The 25,603-nt window shown below is 44.1% G+C and overlaps 1 protein-coding gene across 1 annotated transcript in view; it reads left to right on the top strand.

Annotated features, from left to right (window-relative positions):
- Nucleotides 1–9,721: 9,721 nt before the first annotated feature.
- man1c1 (mannosidase alpha class 1C member 1) overlaps nt 9,722–25,603 on the top strand; it is a 109,680-nt gene continuing 93,798 nt past the window's right edge. Inside the window, exon 1 of the mRNA XM_062962553.1 lies at nt 9,722–10,412. Within this exon, the coding sequence (XP_062818623.1) occupies nt 9,945–10,412 (468 nt within the window). The 5' untranslated portion in view covers nt 9,722–9,944. The remainder of the gene's footprint in view (nt 10,413–25,603) is intronic.

Below are 25,603 nucleotides of genomic sequence, written 5' to 3'. Positions count from 1 at the left end.
GCTTCCGGCTTCATGAGGGTATTATGCTTGATTCCGGCCACACGGGGGAGCTGCTGCTTCATCGTCCACTTTGACACCGAGTCCTTGGTGGTTGTACTTCCTCATTCCTTTCCGCACTATGCTGGCAGTTTTTAATGGTGTCTTAAATTAGCCTCCCCGCATAAAGTGGTACCTAAATTTCCTACTTGACAGATGCAACTGTCTTTCAGGATGTTTAGGTCAACAGCGAGCTAGGCTATTAATGGTTGGGGGCTTAACCTGACCTCATGACCTCTCAGTCAGTAGTTATTTATTGCAGCTGGCTGCTAACCAGCTGCGCCACAGTCCGGCCTGTATTTAGGGATACCGTGATTGGAAAGAGAAAACTATAAATCATACACCTATCCTCCCGTTTTATTGACACTATCATGGCAATAGGACTAAGTCTTGTAGGGTCAACAATGATGATGATATTTATTTATACCCCGCTTTTTCTCTCCACGAGAAGACTCAAAGGAATCTCAAAGTGTCAAAGCGTCTTACTTTGAGGCTAAAATAATCGGATTGCGAGATATTTGCAGAGCCGAAGAAAACAGAACGCAAGTGATTTCATAAATAGAGGAAATAACTTTGAGTCTGGGTGGGAAATGGAAGAAAACAACAACCGAGGCTGCCTCGCAAATGAAGATTTCTCAATAATGGTAGAAGACGGCTTCAAGGTCACTAATTACATTTAAAAACAGGCTTCTTGATATGATTCAAAAAGGGAGAACCAAACCTTGTAATTCAATCGAGGCCGAAACCACACAAAATTGATAAATTGGCAAAGAAAGCGTTAGAAGGCCAAGGTGATATTATAAGGGGGGAAATGGAATCGTATTTTGTTTTTAATGGGAACTGAAGAAAGAAATACCTTGAAAGGCAGGGCTTTGTTATGGCCATAAGGGAAGCGGGATTTAATATCGAAAAAGGAGGCGGATGAACAGAACTGGAGGCAAAACGCTTTGCAGCGTAATTAAGTTTATTTGTAGAACCTCCAGCTTGTTTTGTACTGAGAGAACGGGCTCGTTTTGCTGCTCCAGAAAAGGAACATCTTCCGTCTTCTCTGCAGGATGAGTTTGAGTCTTTGTGATGCTGCAAGAATCTGGCAAATAGTTCGCAAACTGCACGGCTGAGAGTCGTGAAATGGGTGGTTTTCTGGCTGCCGGGACAAGATGCTCAAGTGGGACAGATGGAAGGAAATGGATCCGGCACTCTTCCCGGCCGTCGGATGGGCTTGGCAGGGTGGGATTAAGAGAAGCAGCCCCTCTCCAGCTTCAAACAACATTGTATCAAATGTCATAAATCCCTCTCCAGGACAAAAGTATTTTGAATTGTGTGGCAGTGTGTAACAACCGGGAGGAAATGATCTACAATGTGAATACGGTGTATCTGCTGATTAAATCCGGATAATAATAAAATGAAGATGAGTTGGATACATCATTAGATCGACCGCAAAACAGCATGACTATCTGCTTTGAAGTACCTGAGATCTAAGACTATGTAATCAGCAATGTTTATAATAATAATAATAATAATCGCCATGATCCCTCTGTCAACAATCTTACAAAAAACAAATCTCGGCTATCAAACATCTAAGAATTCTCACAAAATTTCACATTTGATGTACATGGATGACCTGAAGCTATATGGGAAAACGGAAACTGAAATCCAGTCTCTGACCAACACGGTCCGAATTTTTAGCACTGATATCAGCATGGAGTTTGGCTTGGACAAATGTTCGACAGTGGCATTGAAGAAGGGAAAAATCATTGAAAGTGAGAGCATAAATATGCCCAATGGCCAAACAATAAAGTGTCACCAGCCAGAGGCCTATAAATATCTGGGCATATTACAGATGGACAACATCAAGCATGAACATGTGAAGACTGTGGTCAGTAAAGAATACACACAAAGGGTGGTCAGAAAAATTCTCAAAAGCAAGCTCAATGGAGGCAACACCATCAAGGCCATAAACACCTGGGCCATACCTGTCATAAGATATACTGCTGGCATTATAAATTGGACACAAGCGGAACTGGACAATTTGGACAGAAAAACAAGAAAACTCATGACCATTCATCACTCACTGCACCCTCGCAGTGATATTGACCGGCTACATCTGCCTAGAAGATCTGGTGGCAAAGGACTCTTGCAAGTAAAACAAGCAGTCAAAGAAGAAGAACATGCCCTGGAGGAATAGGTAAAGCAAAGTGAAGAACCTGCTTTGATTGAAGTCAAAAATCAGAAACTCCTCAAAGCACAACAGACAAAAACCTAGTACAAGAAAACCGCACTACAAACTAGAGCTGACAGCTGGCACAACAAAACATTGCATGGAAAGTTCCTTGACAAAATTGAAGGAAAAGCTGATAAGGAGAAGACCTGGCTCTGGCTCACGAATGGGACCCTGAAGAAGGAGACAGAAGGCCTGATCCTTGCAGCCCAGGAGCAAGACATCAGGACAAAGCCAATTAATAATAATAATAATAATAATAATAATAATAATAATAATAATGAGAAGACCTGGCTCTGGCTCACGAATGGGACCCTGAAGAAGGAGACAGAAGGCCTGATCCTTGCAGCCCAGGAGCAAGACATCAGGACAAAGCCAATTAATAATAATAATAATAATAATAATAATAATAATAATAATAATGAGAAGACCTGGCTCTGGCTCACGAATGGGACCCTGAAGAAGGAGACAGAAGGCCTGATCCTTGCAGCCCAGGAGCAAGACATCAGAACAAAGCCAATTAATAATAATAATAATAATAATAATAATAATGAGAAGACCTGGCTCTGGCTCACGAATGGGACCCTGAAGAAGGAGACAGAAGGCCTGATCCTTGCAGCCCAGGAGCAAGACATCAGGACAAAGGCAATTCAGGCCAAGATCGAAAAATCAGCTGATGACCCAAAATGCAGACTCTGCAAGGAAACCCACGAAACCATGGATCATATCCTCAGCTGCTGTAAGAAAATCGCACAGACAGACTACAAACAGAGGCACAACTCTGTGGCCCAAATGATTCATTGCAACTTATGCCTCAAGTACCACCTCCCAGCAGCAAAGAACTGGTGGGATCACAAACCTGCAAAAGTCTTGGAAAATGAGCACGCAAAGATACTGTGGGACTTCCGAATCCCGACTGACAAAGTTCTGGAACACAACACACCAGACATCACAGTGGTGGAAAAGAAAAAGGTTTAGATCATTGATGTCACCATCCCAGGTGACAGTCGCATTAAAGAAAAACAACAGGAAAAACTCAGCCGCTATCAGGACCTCAAGATTGAACTTCAGAGACTCTGGCAGAAACCAGTGGGATTCGAACCTGGCAGCTTTCAGGTCAGCAACCCAACCTTCAAGTTACGAGGCTTTTATCCCCTTGGCCACCGGGGGCTCCTTATAATAATAATAATAATAATAATAATAATAATAATAATAATAATAATAATAATAATAATAATTTCTAATATGGAATAATAATAATAATAATAATAATAATAATAATAATAATAATAATAATAATTCCATATTAGAAAAACAATAAATTTAAACATGACAGTCAGTAGAAACATTACTGCACAGAATGAGCGTGTACCTGGACCAATTTAAGTGACCAAGTTGCTGATAAAACAACGATCTGTTCAGATCCAGACTGCGAACTGTCACTCTCGCTCTTTTATTTCGTATGTAATGGGGTTCACATTCTCACAATGGCCCCTGCAAGTAAATGCCAGTCAATGCCAGGAAAGGGGATCCCTTCATTTGATCCTTATGGTTGCAAGCCTTCCGGCTGAGATGCTATAAGACCCTGTTGAGTGAAAAGGATCCACTTCCAGTGCATGAGATTCAGCAGAATATGGCGGCCTTCGTTCAAATTAAAACAGAGATGCCGCCCGCAAAGTAACCAGAGCCGGCCATACTGTGAGGGAAGAGCTCGTAGATTTCGTATGGCGTGAAAGGTCACCAACATATAGTTATTTTATTTATGTTGCTGTTGTTCCATTTTTACTGCCAGGGAGGGAGATCGCTTGTGGTATCCTGCCAAATAGCTTCTCGTACTTCATACATTGATTTAGGTGAATGTCAGCGATGGGGCAAGGATGGTCAATCTCTGAAAATAATATCGCTGCTTTTCACAGGCAGAGATATACCACAAGTGTTTGTTTTGAAGAGACAAGTCGATTCCTCATCCCTATACAGGCTGAGCAGCACTTATCCAGAATCCAAAATACTCCAAAATTGTCCAAATCGGTGACTGAGATAGTCACATCTTACTGATGGTTCATTGAGTGCAAACTTTGCTTTGTGCACAAAATGATTAAAACGGATGTGTGCAAGGCTATAAGGGCAATGGGCATCAATGAATTTTGTGTTTAGCCTTGGGTATTATATAATTGTCATCATATATATACATATATATAAAAGCTGTGCCCATTATAAATAGGTTATATAGCTGTGTGGAAGGGCCTTGAGTCTACACTGCCATGTAATCCAGTTCAAATCTGATAATCTGTATTTTATAGGCAGTGTGGAAGAGGCCTAAGTGAGGCCTAACTCTGCCTGTCCCCTGGGCTGAGTGGGTTGCTAGGAGTCCAAGTGGGCGGAGTTTAGCCTTCTAACTGGCAGCAATTGGATAAAAACAATTATTCCTCTCCCTCTAATTAGGACTTTATTTTTCTTTTCTTTTTGTTGTATCAACCTAGAGGCATGGATGACGGGTTGTGCTGCCAAGTTTAGTGTTTCTGGGATGTGTAGTTTTGTTGTTTTGTCCTAGGCCGAAATTTCATTACCCTTTTCTATATATATAGATACACACACACACACACACACACACACACACACACACACACATATATATATATATGAATGTAATGTACATTTGCAGGACTGAGTAAACAACAAAACCACTGAACCAAATCACACCAAATTTGGACACAAAACACATAGTCATCCAATCTATGTCTTTCAAACAAAAAACCTGGAAAATAAAGTCCAAACTAGAGAACGAGGAAGAGCCATTTTCAACCCTGGTTCCTGGTCAGAAGGGTAGGCCCCCTTAGCCATAATGACAATGGGGTACAGCCAGGGTTCAGGCTTTTGAGGCTGCAAGGCTATTCACTGCTATTCCACCAGGCCAACAAAGCATTCCCATAAGCCACAGCAACGCGTGGCCGGGCACAGCTAATAATAGTAATAATAATAATAATAATAATAATAATAATAAATAATATCCTCAGCTGCTGTAAGAAAATCGCACAGACAGACTACAAACAGAGGCACAACTATGTGGCCCAAATGATTCATTGGAACTTATGCCTCAAGTGCCACCTTCCAGCAGTAAAGAACTGGTGGGATCACAAACCTGCAAAAGTATTGGAAAATGAGCACGCAAAGATACTGTGGGACTTCCGAATCTAGACTGACAAAGTTCTGGAACACAACACACCAGACATCACAGTTGTGGAAAAGAAAAGGTTTGGATCATTGATGTCGCCATCCCAGGTGACAGTCGCATTGACGAAAAACAACAGGAAAAACCCAGCCACTATCAGGGCCTCAAGATTGAACTTCAAAGACTCTGGCAGAAACCAGTGCAGGTGGTCCCGGTGGTGATGGGCACACTGGGTGCCGTGCCAAAAGATCTCAGCCAGCATTTGGAAACAATAGACATTGACAAAATCACGATCTTCCAACTGCAAAAGGCCACCCGACTGGGATCTGCACGCATCATCTGAAAATACATCACACAGTCCTAGACACTTGGGAAGTGTTCAACTTGTGATTTTGTGATACGAAATCCAGGATGTCTATCTTGTTTGCTGTGTCATAATAAAATAATAATAATAATAATAATAATAATAATAATAATAATAATAATAATAATAATAATAATACTTTAAGACACTTGGGAAGTGTTTGACTTGTGATTTTGTGATACGAAATCCAGCATGTCTGTCTTGTTTGCTGTGTCATACAATAAAATAATAATAAAACACTTTATTTATATTCCGTCCTGTCTCCCCAAGGAAGACAACGGCACGGCATCTGGCCAGACTTTTTGGGCATCGTTTTCCTCCCATTCCCACTGTCTTGTACGATCCATCGCGGAGAACATTTCTAATTCTTACAGAACCTTGCCATGTTTACTATACGTGAGATTCCACGAGTCCTTTTGGGGGTTGTTTTCCGATAGATGGACAAGGCAGATAGAACGAACAAACAAATGAACAGGCACCAGCAACATCGTTCCTTTCTTGCCAGGTAGTTTGTTCGCGTCTGGCTGCCTTGATTTTGTGTAAACGCAACAGCCCGCTTCTAAGCGATCAGAAAGAAATGCCAGCTTGAACATGCAAGCATGCAATTCTCTGAGGAGTCTTTGCCTCTTTTTTTTCTTTTCTTTTTCAAAAGGTGAGTCTAGGACACTACAACCTAGAAACCGCTGCTCAGGGACATTCGGGATTTATGAAACGAGGGCAAATCAAGACAGGAGCAAGGTTCATTCAGGTGTGAAGGTTTCCCCCCCCCCCCCCCCAAGTCAAGGGCCAAACTGGTTGCACACAACCACTGGAAGCATGGACCTTAATGTGACTGCATAGTAGACATGTCCAAAAAATCGTTTTGAATCGTATATCGGAATTATTTCGGATTGTTCTCGCTTTTTGATACGCATTCCGAGACATGGTCTCACAGCGCAACCAGCAATGTAATTCGAACCATTGTTGGCCCATTCTCTAATTGTCTCTTAATGTTTCATTAATTCCCCCCCCCCCCAAAATTTGTTTTAATCTATTTTTTAAAATATTTTAAAAAAAAATTTTTGATTCTGCAACCTACTTTGAATGGGAGCTTAGTGCAGCCTAACATGGCTGCTGATCCCCTGCCAATCAGAAGCTTCCGCGATGGACGCAAAGGTGGGGGCTAACGTCCTCTGCGTCGACATGGAAGATTGCCATACAAGCCCGGTGTGTAGCAATTGCGCATACGCGTCCGCCATTTTAGAAACATTTAGAATCATTACGAATTTTCGGAAATATCCGAAATTTTGGGGTGAAAAAATCGGAAATACTTTCTATATCGAAGCGCCAGCGCCCCCTACTTTAGAAACGAGAATCGAAACATTTTTTTCATCGATCGGACATGCCTACTGCATAGCACTGCCTTTCTCACACACATATATACATACTAGCTTTGCCAGGCCACGCGTTGCTGTGGCTTATGCTTTCAGAGTGTTGCTCTTTATTTACTGTCCTGATTTTAGAGATTATATTGTTCTGTATTATTATTAATCGCTTTGAATGCGATTTCCTGCTCCTTGGCAGAATGGGGTTGGACTGGATGGCCCATGAGGTCTCTTCCAACTCTACTATTCTATGATTCTATATCACAGTAATTATTACATATTATATTTATAATCTTACATTATCTGCTTAGAACTGGATTATATGAGGCCCCTTCTTCACAGCTGTATAAAATGCACACTGAATTGGATTATATGGCAGTGTGGAGTCCAGATAATCCAGTGCAAAGCAGATAATATAAGATTATAAATGGGTTATATAGCTGTGTGGAAGGGCCTTGAGTCTACACTGCCATATAATCCAGTGCAAATGAGATAATCTGTGGAACAGGCCGAGGCCTAAGTCTGCCTGTCCCCTGGGCTGAGTTGGTTGCTAGGAGACCAAGTGGGCAGAGATTAGCCCTCTAAACTGGCAGCAATTGGATAAAAACAATTATTGCTCTCCCTCTAACTAGGACTTTATTTTTCTTTTCTTTTTGTTGTATCAACCTTGAGGCGTGGATGATGGGTTGTGTTGTCAAATTTTGAGGTTGGGGGGCCTGTAGTTTTGTTGTTTTGTGGATCGCCGTGATGCCATCACTCTTTTATATATATAGACGTACAGTATGTATGTGTGTGTTTGTATATGTGTGTGTGTGTGTGTGTATATATATATATATATATATATACAGTAGTGTCTCGCTTATCCAAGCCTTGCTTATCCAAGCCTCTGGATCAGGGGTCCTCAAACTTTTGAAGCAGAGGGCCGGTCCACAATCCTTCAGACTGTTGTGGGGCCAAATTATCATTTGAAAAAAAAATACAAATTCCTATGCATACTGCTCATGTCTTATTTGTAGTGAAACAACAACAACAACAACAAAAGAACAATACAATATTTAAAAATGAAAACAATTTTAACCAACATAAACCTATCAGGATTTCAATGGAAAGTATGGGCCTGCTACTGGCCAATGAAATAGTCAAGTTAATTAGGATTGTTGTTGTTGTGTGACTTCAAGTCATTTCAGACTTTGGCCGAGCCTAAGTCTAAAATTAATTAATATACCATCCTTCTCACCCCGAAGGGGACTCAGAGCAGCTATATGTACATACAATATATTATATTATTAGTATAGCACAATATTAGCATTATATAATTCTATATTGAACTATACCACTATACTATTATATGTTATGTAATATATATATTTATTTATTTATTTACAGCATTTATATTCCACCCTTCTCACCCCGAAGGGGACTCAGGGCAGATCACATTACATTACACATATAGGCAAACATTCAATGCCTTTTAAAATAGAACAAAGACAGACAAACATAGGCTCTGAGCGGGCCTCGAACTCATGACCTCCTGGTCAGAGTGATTCATTGCAGTGATTCATTGCAGCTGCTCTCCAGCCTGCGCCACAGCCCGACATATAATTAATATTATTATATGGTATTATTATTAGTATTATATTGTATAACATAATATTATTATCAATATTATATGTATATACAATATATTATTTTATTAAAACTAATACAAAAATATTATATTATAAAACTGAGGGTGGGGGCCAGGTAAATGACCTTGGAGGGCCGCATCCGGCCCCCGGGCCTTAGTTTGGGGACCCCTGCTCTGGATAATCCAAGCCATTTTTGTAGTCAATGTTTTGAATACATTGTGATATTTTGGTGCTAAATTCGTAAATACGGTAATTACAACATAACATTACTGCCTATTGAACTACTTTTTCTGTCAAATTTGTTGTATAACATGATGTTTTGGTACTTAATTTGTAAAATCATAACCTAATTTGATATTTAATAGGCTTTTCCTTAATCCCTCCTTATTATCCAAGATATTCGCTTATCCAAGCTTCTGCCGGCCAGTTTAGCTTGGATAAGTGAGACTCTACCGTATATATATATATACATATATACATACATACATATATACATACATACACACACACATACATACATTGGATGTATACATTGTTGGATAAGTGAGACTGTACTGTATTACAGACAATTCAATCCATTAAAATTAAATACATTAAACATTGATTAAAAAAATATACTTATAGATACACAATTGGCGCATTTCGAGTCTGTCATTGAATTCTAGGATGGTAATAATTGATGCCGCCTTTTTTCCCAGCCAATGAGAGAGCAAAGCCTGGCCACGAGCAGCGTTGGGTTCCAAAGGTTTTGGATGGTAAAAAAAAAAAAGAAGGAGGAGGAGGAGGAGACTACAAAGGGAGGGGGTGTGGCGAAGAGAACGTCCTCAGCCAATAGCGGCGAGGGGCGTGGCGTGAGGGTTGGGAAAGCGTTCCATCGGGGCGGGGCTTGGGCGGAGGGGGCGGGGCTTGGGCGGAGGGGGCGGGGCGTCGTTGTAGCGGCTGCTGTCGCAGTCTGAGGCGAGACGCGGAGGGAGAAGGAAGGCGAGAAGGCGAGGCGGGCGGAGAGAAACGCTCCCGTTCCCGGAGAGAGAGAAGTTCGAGGTCCGGGAGGCGGAGAGGGGAACAGAGCCGGGCCGGAGGATGCGGCTGCTCCTCGGCGGCGGCGGCGGCGGCGGAGGAAGCGAGTCCTGCGCCCGGTGTGGATGAGGGCGTCGCGGTGCCGGCGATGCCTGTGTTCTCGGCGCTGGGTCTGCGCCTCCCGCAGCGCTTCCTCTTCCTGCTCTTCCTCTCGGGGCTGCTCACGCTCTGCTTCGGCGCCCTCTTCCTCCTCCCGGACTCCTCCCGCGTCAAGCGCCTCTTCCTGCCCCGGAGAGGAGGGGGGGGAGCCGGGGGAGGAGGGGGAGGAGGGGGCTCCGGGAGCGAGACGCCCCCCGCCCACACGCCCGCCCCCTCCCCGCCGCCCGGACCCCCGCCCCCGCCCCCAAGACACAGAGAGAGAGAGAAGAAGGAGGGGGTCCGCCGGGAAGGGCGCCCCCGCACGGCCTCCCCCCGCGCCCGCACCCGCGCCCCCTTCCGCTTCGACTTCCCGGCCTTCCGACGCAGCCTCCGGCACCCGGTCCTGGGCAGGAAGAGGCCCGCCGGCACCGAGGAGGAGGAGCCCGACACGCGCGCACGGAGGCTCCACGTCCGGCAGGTCAGCCCCCCCCCCCCCCACGCGACCCTTCCTTCCTTCCTTCTCTTCTTCCTTCCTTCCTTCCTTTACTTCTCTCCTTTCTTCCTTCCTTCCCTCCTGCCTTCCTTCCCTTCCTTCCTTCTCTTCTTCCTTTCTTCCTTCCTTTACTTCTCTCCTTCTCTCCTTTCTTCCTTCTCTCCTTCCTTCCTTTCTTCCTTCCTTTCCTTCTCTTCTTCCTTCCTTTCTTTCCTTCTCTCTTTCTTCTTTTCCTCCTTCCTTCTCTTCTTCCTTTCTTCCTTCCTTTACTTCTCTCTACCAGGGGGCGGTAGCGCCCACTTTGGGAATCACTGGTCTAGAGGTAAATAACATTGCTTCTGGATTTGGGAAGATGGATTTGCAAGGGAAAGGCTTTGGGCCAGAAGTGTCCTTTATTTTGGAATGCCTGTATCTGGAGAGAGACCGAGGAGCAGAGAGGTGGAGGAACTGAGCAGATCTCTCGGGAAGTGTATACAGAAGACTGGAGAGAGACCGAGGAGGCCACCAAACAAGCTCCATCCAACCCTCTTTCGGTGGCCTCCTTGGTGGCTGAAGGTTGTGCTAGATCCTCAGTTTCTCTCCAGCCTTGAACTGCAGATGCTTTCTGAGAGATCTGCTCAGTTCCTCCACCTTTCTGCTCCTCGGTCTCTCTCTAGCCTTGCGGATGCAGTGATGTAAGGATGCGGATGCAAGGCTGGAGAGAGACCGAGGAGCAGAGAGGTGGAGGAACTGAGCAGATCTCTCAGGAAGTGTATACAGAAGACTGGAGAGAGACCGAGGAGGCCGCCAAACAAGCTCCATCCAACCCTCTTTCTGCGGCCTCCTTGGTGGCTGAAGGTTGTACTAGATCCTCAGTTTCTCTCCAGCCGCGCATCTGCAGACGCTTCCTGAGAGATCTGTTCAGTTCCTCCACCTTTCTGCTCCTCGGTCTCTCTCCAGCTGTGCATCCGCATCCTTACATCTTTGCATCTGCAAGGCTGGAGAGAGACCGAAGAGCAGAGGCGGAGGAACTGACTAGATCTTTCAGGAAGTGTAAGCAGATACAGGCAGATGCAAGGCTGGAGAGAAACTGAGGATCTGAGCGATGGGCAAAGCTGCAAATGGCTCATTTGCAGAACCTCTCTGAGAAATCTAGCCCTGCCTCAAGGAGCTTACAGCACAACCTTCAGCCATCAAGGAGGCTGCAGAAAGAGCCTGTTTGGCTGCCTCCGATTCCTGCAGAACAGGTCGGCCACCAAGGGCACTTGGTTGTTCCTGCCGAGGTGTGCTTCCTGCCAGGGCTGAGCCCTGTCAAACGGGCAGGAACTTGCCGGGTTGAACTCTGCCTCCCGATCGGATCTCCTGCTTTTGCTCCCCGTGGTCCCTCTTCCGCGCATCCCCTTTCTTGTGTGTGTTTTTATTCCGAATAAGTCCTCGCTCTTGCTTTTGGAAATGAGATTTCTCACAAAGGGTGAGAGCAAGGCAACAAACGAAGCCCGTTACGTAGGGACGCTTCGTGACTTCGTTTCATCGGATACCCTTATAGACCAGGGTTAACATCTTCAAAGGCTTCAAAGCATCCCAAGGCATGCGGCGTGGGTTTGTAATGTGGAGCTGTTGACATGGTGAACGCCTCGTAAAAAGCTATTTAAGTTGTGTATTCTTGCAAACCAGTTTTTTCATCCTTTCTTAAGTTATAAATTTCCATTTTCAAGGAACCTTTTCTGCCCATTGACTCCTACGGTTGCCCACGTACCCTTTTCTATTCTATACTTAGCTTCTCTCTCCCCTCGAACAATCTTTTCTCAAAGGCTTTCGCGGCCGGAGTCACTGTGAGTTTTCCAGGTGGCAAGGCCATGTTCCAGAAGCAGCCTCTCCTGACGTTTCGCCCACATCTTTGGCAGGTGTCCTCAAAGGTGCAGGCGAAATGTCAGGAGAGAATGCTTCTGGAACATGGCCATTACAGCCCAGAAAACTCACAGCAATCCAGTTTCACCCACATCTATGGCAGGCGTTCTCAGAGGTGTGGGAGAAGCGTCAGGAGAGAATGCTTCTGGAACATGGCCATTACAGCCCAGAAAACTCACAGCAACACAGTTTCACCCACATCTATGGCAGGCATCCTCAGAGGTGTGGGATAAGCGTCAGGAGAGAATGCTTCTGGAACATGGCCATTACAACTCAGAAAACTCACAGCAACCCAGTTTCACCCACATCTATGGCAGGCGTCCTCAGAGGTGTGGGAGAAATGTCAGGAGAGAATGCTTCTGGAACAACATGGCCATTACAGCCCAGAAAACTCACAGCAACCCAGTTTTGTCCACATCCATAGCAGGCGTCCTCAAAGGTGTGGGAGAAACGTCAGGAGAGAATGCTTCTGGAACACATTGTGTGACTCAGCTGGAACCTCAGATTGACTCTGATGAGGATGATGGGATTCAGGTTCAAAATGTCCCTGTTGTGGAAGATGAGAGTGCAAGTTCATTTTCCCATAGCAAGGAATGATGTTGATGATACTGAAACTAGCCAGGTGCAAATGGACTTGGAAAAGGAGGACAGTTCTCAGTCTGATAACGAGGCTCAGCAAACTAACGAGCAGGCTGACCTTGAACTAAACAGGTTCCTTAGATCGAACTGACCGTTTGGAATTCAGAGTTCAGAGAAGTGTGAGAATCGCAAACGAGGGAGGTTAGAAGCCAGAGAAATGCTTTCATGCTTTGCAAAGGGTATTAAACCACTGTGTTTGGAGACAAACCTTTGTCAAAGCAACTTTCGTTCAACCAAGGAGCAAGCTCTCGTTTTCCTGGATTATCTTGCAGCCTTTGTGTGTTCATGTTCCTGGGACTTTGTCATGCTCTAATGGGACTTTGTTTATTCCTTGTGACTTCTTGAATTATTCTCTAAGGCTTTGTTTTGTAACGAACTTTTGGAACTTTACTTTTCCTTTTTAAGAACTTTTTACCTTCTATTTTCTAACAAACTAAAAAGACTTCAACCTATGTGCAGTCTGGTGCATATAGCAAGGTGAAGCTAGCCTGAGGTGCGACAAGGTGTACAGAGCCGGGTCTTGCCTAATTTCCTTAGGGAGGGCATTCTGAAACACCTGGAGGGCCGAAGTTTGCCCATGCCTGGTGTAGGGCTTTTTCCATTGTACGATACGCTGGAGAAGCAACAATAGAGCAGATTGTGCTGATTTGTGTGTGTTAAGACTCCAAGCGGTCTCCCTTGTCACTGTGAGTTTCACACATGCAACTGAGGACGGTCCTTGGCTTGTTGCCCACGGTGGCTGAATACATGGCAAATTTTGCAGGGTTGTCGGTGACCTAGTTAGCCAAGGACCCTCCAGATGCAGAAGCCCACCCAGCCAAAGCCAACCTCAGGTTGGTGGTGGATTCTAATTCATAAAATATGCATAACCGACAATGACAGTCTGCATTTGCCAGTTCAGTCACTCCATCAAGCATCGTACATTGAACTTATAAGGAAAGTCTAGAGCAGGGGTCCCCAAACTAAGGCCCGGGGGCCGGATGCGGCCCTCCAAGGTCATTTACCTGGCCCTCAGCCACCGTTTTATAATATAATATTTTATATCATTTTAATAATATATTGTATTTACATATAATATTGATAATAATATTATAATGTTATACAATATAATACTAATACTATATAATAATATTAATTATATGTTATATATTACATATAATATTACAGTATAGTGCAGGGGTCCCCAAACTAAGGCCTGGGGGCCGGATGCAGCCCTCCAAGGTCATTTATAAGTTTTATAATATATTTTATATCATTTTAAATAATATAATATATTGTATATACATATAATATTGATAATATTGTGTTATACAATATAATATTAATAATGATACCATATCATAATATTAATTACAGTAGAGTCTCACTTATCCAACACTCACTTATCCAACGTTCTGGATTATCCAACGCATTTTTGTAGTCAATGTTTTCAAAACATCATGATATTTTGGTGCTAAATTCATAAATACTTTATTTACTACATAGCATTACTGCATATTGAACTACTTTTTCTGTCAAATTTGTTGTATAATGTGTTGTTTTGGGGCTTAATTTGTAAAATCATAACCTAATTTGGTGTTTAATAGGCTTCTCCTTAATCTCTCCTTGTTATCCAACATATTCGCTTATCCAACGTTCTGCCGGCCCGTTTATGTTGGATAAGTGAGACTCTACTGTATATGTTATATATTACATATAATATTACAGTATAGTGGTATCGTTCAATATGGTAATATATAATGCTAATATTGTGCTATGCTAATAATATAATATATTGTATGTACATACAGCTGCTTTGAGTCCCCTTCAGGGTGAGAAGGGCGGGATATAAATGTAATAAATAAATGTAGTAAATAAATAAATAAATAATGTTAGACTTAGGCTCACCCAAAGTCTAAAATGACTTGAAGGTACACAACAACAACAGCAACAATAATCCTAATTCACTTGACTATCTCATTGGCCAGAAGCAGGCCCACACTTCCCATTGAAATCCTGATAGGTTTATGCTGGTTACAATTGTTTTCATTTTTAAATATTGTATTGTTCTTTCATTGTTGTTGTTGTTTTGCACTACAAATAAGACATGTGCAGTGTGCATAGGAATTTGTCCGGTTTTTTTTCCAAATGATAATTCGGCCCTTCCACAGTCTGAAGGATTGTGGACCGGCCCTCTGCTTTAAAAGTTTGAGGACCCCTGGTCTAGAGCAACGATGGGCAACCTTTTGCGCTTGGTGTGTCAAAATTCACCAAAAAACCTAGCATGACTTGGGTGATGTGTCACTTTGAGAAAAAAAAACCATACTTTCGCAATATGTATAGTTCAAATAACAAAAATATATAATTGTAATATATAACTGTATTTATAAATCAAAAACTATTTACTACCATTATTTCCATGTTACAACAATCTATGGTATCTCTTGCAGTTTCCACGCTGATTTCTCTCTAATCTAGTTTCAATGTAGTCATGAATAATAAATATAATAATAATATAATAGTAATAATATGATAATATACTACAATAATAATAGAATAATAATAGAGTGATATATATATATATATATATATATATATATATATATATATATATATATATAAATGTAATGTGCATAATTCCCATGGAGTAAACAACAAAACCACTGGACCAAATCACACCAAATTTGGCCACAAAATACATAGTCATTCAATCAATCTGCACGCGGTAGCGTGTCAGCAAAAATGGCTAGGCATGTCAGTGCTGACACGCGTGTCATAGGTTGGCCATCACTGGTCTAGACATAACAGAAAGCCTGGTTCACTCATTCGCTCTTTTTGTGTTCAGCTATTTCCTTTCCTTCCCTGGAAGGCAAGCATGTTTCTATGGGAAGTTCCTTTTGACTGGGAAACTGTATCTTCCATGGCAACATTTGGGAAACTTTGTGGAAGTCAGAGCAAAGTTACAGTATATCGAGAACAGTTCGAACCAGGCCTGGGCAAACTTGGGCCCTCCGGGTGTTTTGGACTCCAACTCCCACCATTCCTAACAGCCGGTAGGCTGTTAGGAATGGTGGGAGTTGGAGTCCAAAACACCCGGAGGGCCCAAGTTTGCCCAGGCCTGGTTGGAACCATTCATTTCCCGCATGTGTGGTTGAATCTTGAGAAAAGGATATGTTGATTCAAACAGTGTATCATCCGATCGGTTTGAACTTGATATCTATGTTATACCTTTGTTGTATTCTGGTTACATTGTAGTATTGTAGGAGGCTAATGAATAGCACTATGTTGGTTAAACTGCTGAGCGAAAGGTCAGTGGTTCGAATCCAGGGAGCGGGGTGAGCCCCCGCTGTTAGCCCCAGCTTGTGCCAACCTAGCAGTTTGAAAACATGGAAATGTGAGTAGATCAATAGGTACTGCTCCGGCAGGAAGGTAACAGCTCTCCATGCAGTCATGCCAGTGGCCACATGACTTTGGAGGTGTCTATGGACATGCTAATGTGAGTAGATCAAAAGGTACTGCTCCGGCAGGAAGGTAACGGCGCTCCATGCAGTCATGCCAATGGCCACATGACTTTGGAGGTGTCTATGGACATGCTAATGTGAGTAGATCAATAGGTACTGCTTCAGCGGGAAAGTAACAGCACTCCATGCAGTCATGTCATTGGCCACCTGACTTTGGATGTGTCTATGGACATGCTAATGTGAGTAGATCAATAGGTACTGCTCCAGCGGGAAGGTAACAGCACTCCATGCAGTCATGCCAATGGCCACATGACCTTGGAGGTGTCTATGGAGATGCTAATGTGAGTAGATCAATAGGTACTGCTCTGGCGGGAAGGTAATGGCTCTCCATGCAGTCATGCCAATGGCCACATGACTTTGGAAGTGTCTATGGACATGCTAATGTGAGTAGATCAATAGGTACTGCTCTGGTGGGAAGGTAATGGCTCTCCATGCAGTCATGCCAATGGTCACATGACTTTGGAGGTGTCTATGGACATGCTAATGTGAGTAGATCAATAGGTACTGCTCCAGCAGGAAAGTAATGGCACTCCATGCAGTCATGTCATTGGCTACATGACTTTGGAGGTGTCTATGGACAACGCCGGCTCTTGGGCTTAGAAATGGAGATGAGCACCAACCCCCAGAGTTGGACACGACTGGACGTAAAGACATAAATAAAGACATAACCTTCAGATGCTTGCTGCATCCAAGTTCTGCGTCAGACATGCACATCATTGTAATTCATTATGACATCGTCTTTAAACAATCATCAGTCATATCAGCTGTTAACTTTCCCCATCCTTCCAATTGTTAGGTCATCAGAATGCAAAACAGGAAAAGAAGCTCACTAAAGATAAGGAGCTGGGTTTTAACAATGGCAAAGGCCGGAGGAAGGAAATGGACATCAGGGCAATGATAAAATGCCTAAAAATCTGCTGAAAAGGTTGCGGGAAAGAGGAGGAAATAGAGGCCTGTGACAGTGTTTAGAAGAAGCAATTTGTTTTGATTTATGTGTATCATGCAGGGAGGTGGTGAGAAGGCACCAAGGTTCATGGGATGACTGGTTAAACCGCTGTGTAAGTTGTTTGTCAGGCCATAGAAGCATGAAAATAATGCTGCCAGAAGTTGTTATGCCAGCATTTCTCAACCTGGGGGTCACAAAGACCATCAGAAAATACATATTTCTGATGGTCTTCTCTTTGGCAGAGAAGGCTGAACATCTCTCCACCTGTTTGGTCCAGTTCTATCCTTGGTGGGGTTCAAGGGGCTCTTTGATTGTAGGTGAACTATAAATCCCAGCAACCACAACTTCCAAATGTCAAGGTCTATTTCCCCCAAACTCCACCAGTGTTCACATTTGAGCATATTGAGTATTTTTGTCAAGTTTGGTCAAGATCCATCATTGAGTCCACAGTCCTCTCTGGATGTAGGTGAACTACAACTCCCAAACTCAAAATCAATGCCGACCAAACTCTTCCAGTATTTTCTGTTGGGAGTTCTGTGTGCCAAGATTGGTTTAGTTCCATTGTTGGTAGAGTTCAGAGTGCTCTTTGAGCGTAAGTGAACTATAAATCCCAGCAACTACAATTCCCAAATGTCAAGGTCTATTTTCACCATTTTCTACCAGTGTTCTTATTTGGTCATATTGAGTATCCGTGCCAAGTTTGGTCCAGACCCATCATTGTTTGAGTCTACAGTGTAGGTGAACTACAACTCCCAAATTCAAGGTCAATGCCAACCAAACCAATCCAGTATTTTCTGTTGGTCGTGGGAGTTCTGTGTGCCAAGATTGGTTCAATTCCATTGTTGGTGGAGTTTGAGATGCTCTTTGAGTGTAGGTGAACTATAAATCCCAGCAACCACAATTCCCAAATGTCAAGGTCTATTTTCTCCATTTACTACCAGTGTTCACATTTGGGCATATTGAGTATCTGTGCCAAGTTTGGTCCAGATCCATCATTGTTTGAGTCCACAGTGCTCTCTGGATGTAGGTGAACTGCAACTCCCAAACTCAAGGTCAATGTCTCTCTGGATGTAGGTGAACTACAACTCCCAAACTCAAGGTCAATGCCAACCAAACCAATCCAGTATTTTCTGTTGGTCGTGGGAGTTCTGTGTGCCAAGTTTGGTTCAATTCCATTGTTGGTGGAGTTCGAGATGCTCTTTAAGTGTAGGTGAACTATAAATCCCAGCAACTACAACTCTCAAATGACCAAATCAACCCCCTGCTTCCTGCCTGGGGGAAGGCATCCTATGGCAGGCATCCTCAGAGGGTGTGAAGATGCCTGCCATAAAGATGCCTGAAAAAAGAAAATACTGGAAGGGTTTGGTAGGCATTGACCTTGAGTTTGGGAGTTGTAGTTCACCTACACTGTGGACTCAAACAATGATGGATCTGGACCAAACTTGGCACAAATACTCAATATGCCCAAATGTGAATACTGGTAGAATTTGGGAAAGATAGACCTTGACCTTTGGGAGTTGTAGTTGTGAGGTATGATGGAAACGAAGCAAGGGAGGTCCATGGACACACGGGACGTGATTTGTGTTGTGCAAACTTTGTGTTGTGCCAGATCATATACTCTAGGAGATTATCACCCCAGTCACACTGCCGAAATTGTTGCTGGGTTCTGAGGCTTGAGCAAGATAGTGCTTCGTATGGATTCAAGGAATGCCAGGGCCGATGACGGGGATTATTCACTTTACCTGTGAGAGTGGATGGTTATTAGAGTTGTTATAGGATCACTTATCTGGGATGAAAGAGAATCAAGCTGAGAGCCCTTGATCTTCGCTAAGGGCTATTGACTCGGCTTCTGTCTGTTCCTTGAGAAGATAAACAAATTGAACATTTAAGTGAGTTTTCAGCTGTGGTTGTTCTAGGCTAATTGATAATAAGAGCAACCTTTGGGCTGTCTAGTTTTCTGCTTTAAAGGAGCAAATCTGGATGTTCTCTGCTCAAATTGTCTGTAGAGAATCTCTCCTAATGCCTTTGTCCTCTGATGACAGAGGAATTTGGGCTACCAATATTTAAAAAACTCTAAAATCAGGACAGTCCATAAAATACAACTCTCTGAAAACAGGGAATTCCAGGCATGAAACAATCAGGGCCAGCTAACAACTCCCAACAAAGGATTCCCCCAGGCTGGAAGCAGCCAGGCCTTGAAACTGCAAAAAAACCCTCTAAAATCAGGACAGTAAATGAAGAACAACATGCAGAAAACAGGGGAATTCCAGGCATGAAACAATCAGGGCCAGCTAACAACTCCCAACAAAGGATTCCCCCAGGCAAGGAAGCAGCCAGGCCTTGAAACTGCAAAAAACCCTCTAAAATCAGAACAGTAAATGAAGTACAACGTGCAGAAAACAGGGGAATTCCAGGCATGAAACAATCAGGGCCAGCTAACAACTCCCAACAAAGGAGTCCCCCAGGCAGGAAGCAGCCAGGCCTTGAAACTGCAAAAAAACCCTCTAAAATCAGGACAGTAAATGAAGTACAACGTGCAGAAAACGGGAATTCCAAGCACGAAACAATCAGGGCCAGCTAATAATAATAACAATTTAATGAGCAAGTAATGAGCAAAATAAAATACATGTAAAAACAGCATCTTCAAACAGATAAAAACGCATTAAAACCAAGGTCATACAATATAATAACAATGAAAACATTAAAAAAATAAAATAAAATGAGAACATGAAAGGACCACCATTTAGTTAACGAAGGGAATAAAATGGTAGGGCGGTCTAGGCAAGCTCCCGCTGTTAGCCCCAGCTTCTGCCAACCTAGAAATTTGAAAACATGCAAATGTGAGTAGATCAATAGGTACTGCTTCAGCGGGAAAGTAACGGTGCTCCATGCAGTCATGCCCAAGGCCACATGACTTTGGAGGTGTCTATGGACAACGCCGTCTCTTCAGCTTAGCAAAGAGGCCAGGAATGATGGGAGTTGAAGTCCAAAACACCTGGAGGGAGGTCCCAAGTTTGCCCGTGCCCGATTTAGAGGCATGAAGGCAATACCACCAACTCAGCAGTATCTCGAATACTGTGTTTTGATTTCAGAAACAAAACAGGATAATTCATCATCGAAATCTGTCTCTAGAAGCTGTCTGCCATGTAATTGATCAGTGGTGCATAGTTTAAGGGGAAATCTAATTTTTAACAACTGCCAAATACTTGTGATTAATGTTCAACAACTGCTGTCTGTTTGTGACTGTACCAAAAAAAAAATACATGGTGGGATTCTATATTTATGTTCCCAATGAATTTTTCCACATCCAGTTTGCTTGAGTTGCGAGCCAACGTTATTGGATTTCTTTCTTTTCCCAAATCTGTTGCTCCTGGAGTCCCCACTGGATCCCTCCCCACAGATGGTCGGTCATCCAGCCCCTGAATCATAGACTCATAGAACCCTAGAGATGGAAGGGGCCTCAAAGGTCATCCAGCCCAACCCATTCTGCCAGGGTGAGAGTCCTCACTGAATCCCTCCCAACAGATGGCCACCCAGCCCTTGAATCATAGACTCATAGAACCCTAGCGATGGAAAGGTAATCCAGTCCAACTCTTTCTGCCAGGCAGGAAGACACCATCCGATCCCTCCCAACAAATGGCCACCCAGCCCCTGAATCCTAGAACAAAGCCCCCTGGATCCAAAGCCCCCCGGTTCGGATCCAGGGGGTGTGGTGAGCTCCTGCTGTTAGCTCCAGCTTCTGCCAACCTAGCAGTTCAAAAACATGGAAATGTGAGTAGATCAATAGGTACTGTTCCCATTGGCGGGAAGGTAACGGCGCTCCATGCAGTCATGCCAGTGGCCACATGACCTTGGAGGTGTCTATGGACATGCAGATGTGAGTAGATCAATAGGTACTGCTTGGGCGGGAAGGTAACGGCGCTCCATGCAGCCACATGCCCTTGAAGGGGTCTATGGACAACGCCTGCTCTTCAGCTTCGAAATGGAGATGAGCACCAACCCCCAGAGTCGGACATGACTAGGCTTAACGGCAGGATTTACTTTTTTAATGTCTGCAAAAATATGTGGTTTGCAAAGTCATGTGTTTCCTAGTTATATAGAAAGTAATATCAATTTACTAGCAAATATCCTACACCTCTCATTTTTGGTCTCTGTTCAGTGAATGTCCCTGAATTGCTTAAAAATTTCCAGTGAGGAGGATTGACATTTTCCAATGGAAATGTTCAAAAAATAGTTTACCTTCAGCAGGAATCCAAGGTGCGGGTGAATATTATCTTGAGCATCCTCTCTCCCCGGAATAGTGCGCATCCATCACCCGAGGAGTGCGTAAGAACGGGCACTTTGTCAGCGATGGCTAAGCATTGGCCCTAGGAAATGAATCTATTTCGAGTATGTTAATGTTCTCCTCCTTCCTTTAATCCCTCTCTCTACTGTAATGATTGTAAATCTCTCTTGTATTAAAGATTTTCCTTTCACCTTGAACATGGGAAGCTGTAAATTTGAATTGTTGCGCTTTTTTCCCCAAGGAAAGTACGTAAAAAGTACTCATAACTTCCACAGCCATTGGACACATTACACAAGAGGAGCCTGAGGTCTCCCACTAGGTGCATGCTCAACAAGGTCCTGGGCAAACTTTGGCCCTCAAGATGTTTTGGACTGCAACTCCCACCATTCCTAACAGCCTCAGGCCCCTTCCTTTCCCCCCTGAGCTGCTTAAGTGATCAGATAACCACATACAAGGCAGGCAGATACTCGGACTGAGTCACACAGGAGAGAGGAAGGTGGATTCTACAATGCACACAGATACTCGGACTGAGTCACACAGGAGAGAGGAAGGTGGATTCTACAACGCAGGGAGATACTCGGACTGAGTCGCACAGGAGAGAGGAAGGTGGATTCTACAACGCAGGCAGATACTCGGACTGAGTCACATAGGAGAGAGGAAGATGGATTCTACAATGCACACAGATACTCGGACTGAGTCACACAGGAGAGAGGAAGGTGGATTCTACAATGCACACAGATACTCGGACTGAGTCACACAGGAGAGAGGAAGGTGGATTCTACAATGCAGGGAGATACTCGGACTGAGTCGCACAGGAGAGAGGAAGGTGGATTCTACAACGCAGGCAGATACTCGGACTGAGTCACATAGGACAGAGGAAGATGGATTCTACAATGCACACAGATACTCGGACTGAGTCACACAGGAGAGAGGAAGATGGATTCTACAATGCAGGGAGATACTCGGACTGAGTCGCACAGGAGAAAGGAAGATGGATTCTACAATGCACACAGATACTCGGACTGAGTCACACAGGAGAGAGGAAGATGGATTCTACAATGCAGGCAGATACTCGGACTGAGTCACACAGGAGAGAGGAAGGTGGATTCTACAATGCACACAGATACTCGGACTGAGTCACACAGGAGAGGGGAAGATGGATTCTACAATGTACGCAGATACTCGGACTGAGTCACACAGGAGAGAGGAAGATGGATTCTACAATGTAGGCAGATACTCGGACTGAGTCACACAGGAGAGAGGAAGATGGATTCTACAAGCTTGTGGGGATATGAGAGAAGCCTCCCAGCTAACGCATCTGGGCGCCCCCTGGGCAACATCTCTGTAGACAGCCAATTCTCTCACACCAGAAGCAACTTGCAGTATGTTTTCAAGTCGCTTCTGAGTCCATGAGATGGGGTGAGCTCCCGCCTGTCAGCTCTAGCATGCGGGGACATGAGAAAAGCCTCCCAGCGAACACATCCGGGCATCCCCTGGGCAACATCTCTGTAGACAACCTATTCTCTCACACCAGAAGTGACTTGCAGTATGTTCTCAAGTTTCTCCTGACACGATAAGTAAAAAAGTATGATCCTATTGTTTCATTTCTAGATGAGAAAAACATGTGGAGCATTGTTGGACATGCAATGCATCTTTCTAGAATTTGAATGTGTGTTGTCATCTTTTCTCTGAAAGGGTGAAAAGGGCCGCATTTAGATAGTTCTCTGGCTCTTCCCCCCTTTTCTCCCTCTCCTACCACTCGGTGTGCTTCACCCGTCTCAGGTGTATTCGTGCCGACACAATTTTAGAACAAACCTGCCTGACGCTGCAAAAAATCTCCCTGTCTTCGGAGGTGAGGCGTGGTTGCACTCTGGGGCACATGAGTAATGGAGCTAAAAATGTATTTATATTGCTCATCGACATGCTTAGTTGCCTAATATGTATGCATATTTACTTTATTGATGAAAGCACACGGACGGAATAAATTGTTTTAATGTGCCCTCGTCCATGATGTGCTTCCAGGACAAAAGCGCATGGTTGTCTTGCATGACAGTTCTGCCTGCTGATAAATATTAGGGATGCGGAAAGAATCCTAAGGCCCAGATTAGACCATTAGTCCATGTAGATCAGGCATGGGCAAACTTTGGAACTCTGGAACCGAGTATCTGCCTGCGTTGTAGAATCCATCTTCCTCTCTCCTGTGTGACTCAGTCTGAGTATCTCCCTGCAATGTAGAATCCATCTTCCTCTCTCCTGTGTGACTCAGTCCGAGTATCTGCCTGTATTGTAGAATCCATCTTCCTCTCTCCTGTGTGACTCAGTCCAAGTATCTGCCTGTATTGTAGAATCCATCTTCCTCTCTCCTGTGTGACTCAGTCCGAGTATCTCCCTGCCTTGTAGAATCCATCTTCCTCTCTCCTGTGTGACTCAGTCCGAGTATCTCCCTGCCTTGTAGAATCCATCTTCCTCTCTCCTGTGTGACTCAGTCCGAGTATCTGCCTGCGTTGTAGAATCCACCTTCCTCTCTCCCGTGTGACTCAGTCCGAGTATCTTCCTGCATTGTAGAATCCATCTTCCTTTCTCCCGTGTGACTCAGTCCGAGTATCTGCCTGTATTGTAGAATCCGTCTTCCTCTCTCCTGTGAGACTCAGTCCGAGTATCTCCCTGCCTTGTAGAATCCATCTTCCTCTCTCCTGTGTGACTCAGTCCGAGTATCTGCCTGCCTTGTAGAATCCATCTTCCTCTCTCCTGTGTGACTCAGTCCGAGTATCTGCCTGTATTGTAGAATCCATCTTCCTCTCTCCTGTGTGACTCAGTCCGAGTATCTCCCTGCCTTGTAGAATCCATCTTCCTCTCTCCTGTGTGACTCAGTCCGAGTATCTGCCTGCGTTGTAGAATCCACCTTCCTCTCTCCCGTGTGACTCAGTCCGAGTATCTTCCTGCATTGTAGAATCCATCTTCCTTTCTCCTGTGTGACTCAGTCTGAGTATCTGCCTGCATTGTAGAATCCATCTTCCTTTCTCCTGTGTGACTCAGTCCGAGTATCTGCCTGCCTTGTATGTGGTTATCTGATCCCTTAAGCAGCTGAGGGGAGAAAGGAAGGGGCCTGAGGCTGTTCAGACTGGTGGGATTTGGAATCCAAAACACCTGGAGTTCCAAAGTTTGCCCATGCCTGGACTTATCTGATACAGTTATTGACCGTGATGAGTGTCAGCTCTACGAGAGTTTGGGAAAGTTACTTAACTCGCTGAGGTTAGCGGAGAGGTTCTGAGAATGATGCCACCTCCCTGTCTCAATCTCCATGTGTTTATGGATCTAGTTGTGCCATCGTATCAGTTCCTCGGTGTGCTATAGGCGCGCATGAGACCCACAAGTCAACTCAATCACTGCCTGTTCGTTCATTAGCCGTAATCCCCAGGAGACCACAATGCCACTGGTGAGATTGGATTTGGTTAGCGCTGTCTTGCAGAAGCAATTGTTTCAACAAATCAATGGACAAGGCGACTTTTTCAGAAAAGGATGCATTCCCCAACCCCGTCTAATAGCCAAGGAAACTGACTTTGAGTTGCGGGCGGAGTTCATTGACAGAGAGCACCTGCTTTGAATTCAAAAGACCTCAGGTTCAATCTCAGACATCTCCGGGGAAACTCTATTTTGAGTCAACAACAAACTTCAATTTGCAGATAAATCTAGTTCCAGGCTGCCCAAAGGGTTGTATATGAGCCTACCCGAGCATGAAGATCTTCAACGTAGGCAATTTTCTCTATGACACATGTGGTGGGGATTCCACCTGAACATTAGGAAGAACTTCCTAACAATACCAAACTGGGAGCTGAAATAAATCACTACTGAGTTCAAAGCCAGCCCAGGTCGGAGTAAGGTCCTGACCATTAATAGTCTAGCTTGCTGTTGACCTAAG

This window comes from Anolis carolinensis, unplaced genomic scaffold, assembly GCF_035594765.1.
Source record: "Anolis carolinensis isolate JA03-04 unplaced genomic scaffold, rAnoCar3.1.pri scaffold_10, whole genome shotgun sequence".
Classification (NCBI taxonomy): domain Eukaryota; kingdom Metazoa; phylum Chordata; class Lepidosauria; order Squamata; family Dactyloidae; genus Anolis; species Anolis carolinensis.
The sequence above is the reverse complement of the archived record's forward strand: the minus strand, read 5'-3'. Positions and strand labels throughout refer to the sequence as shown.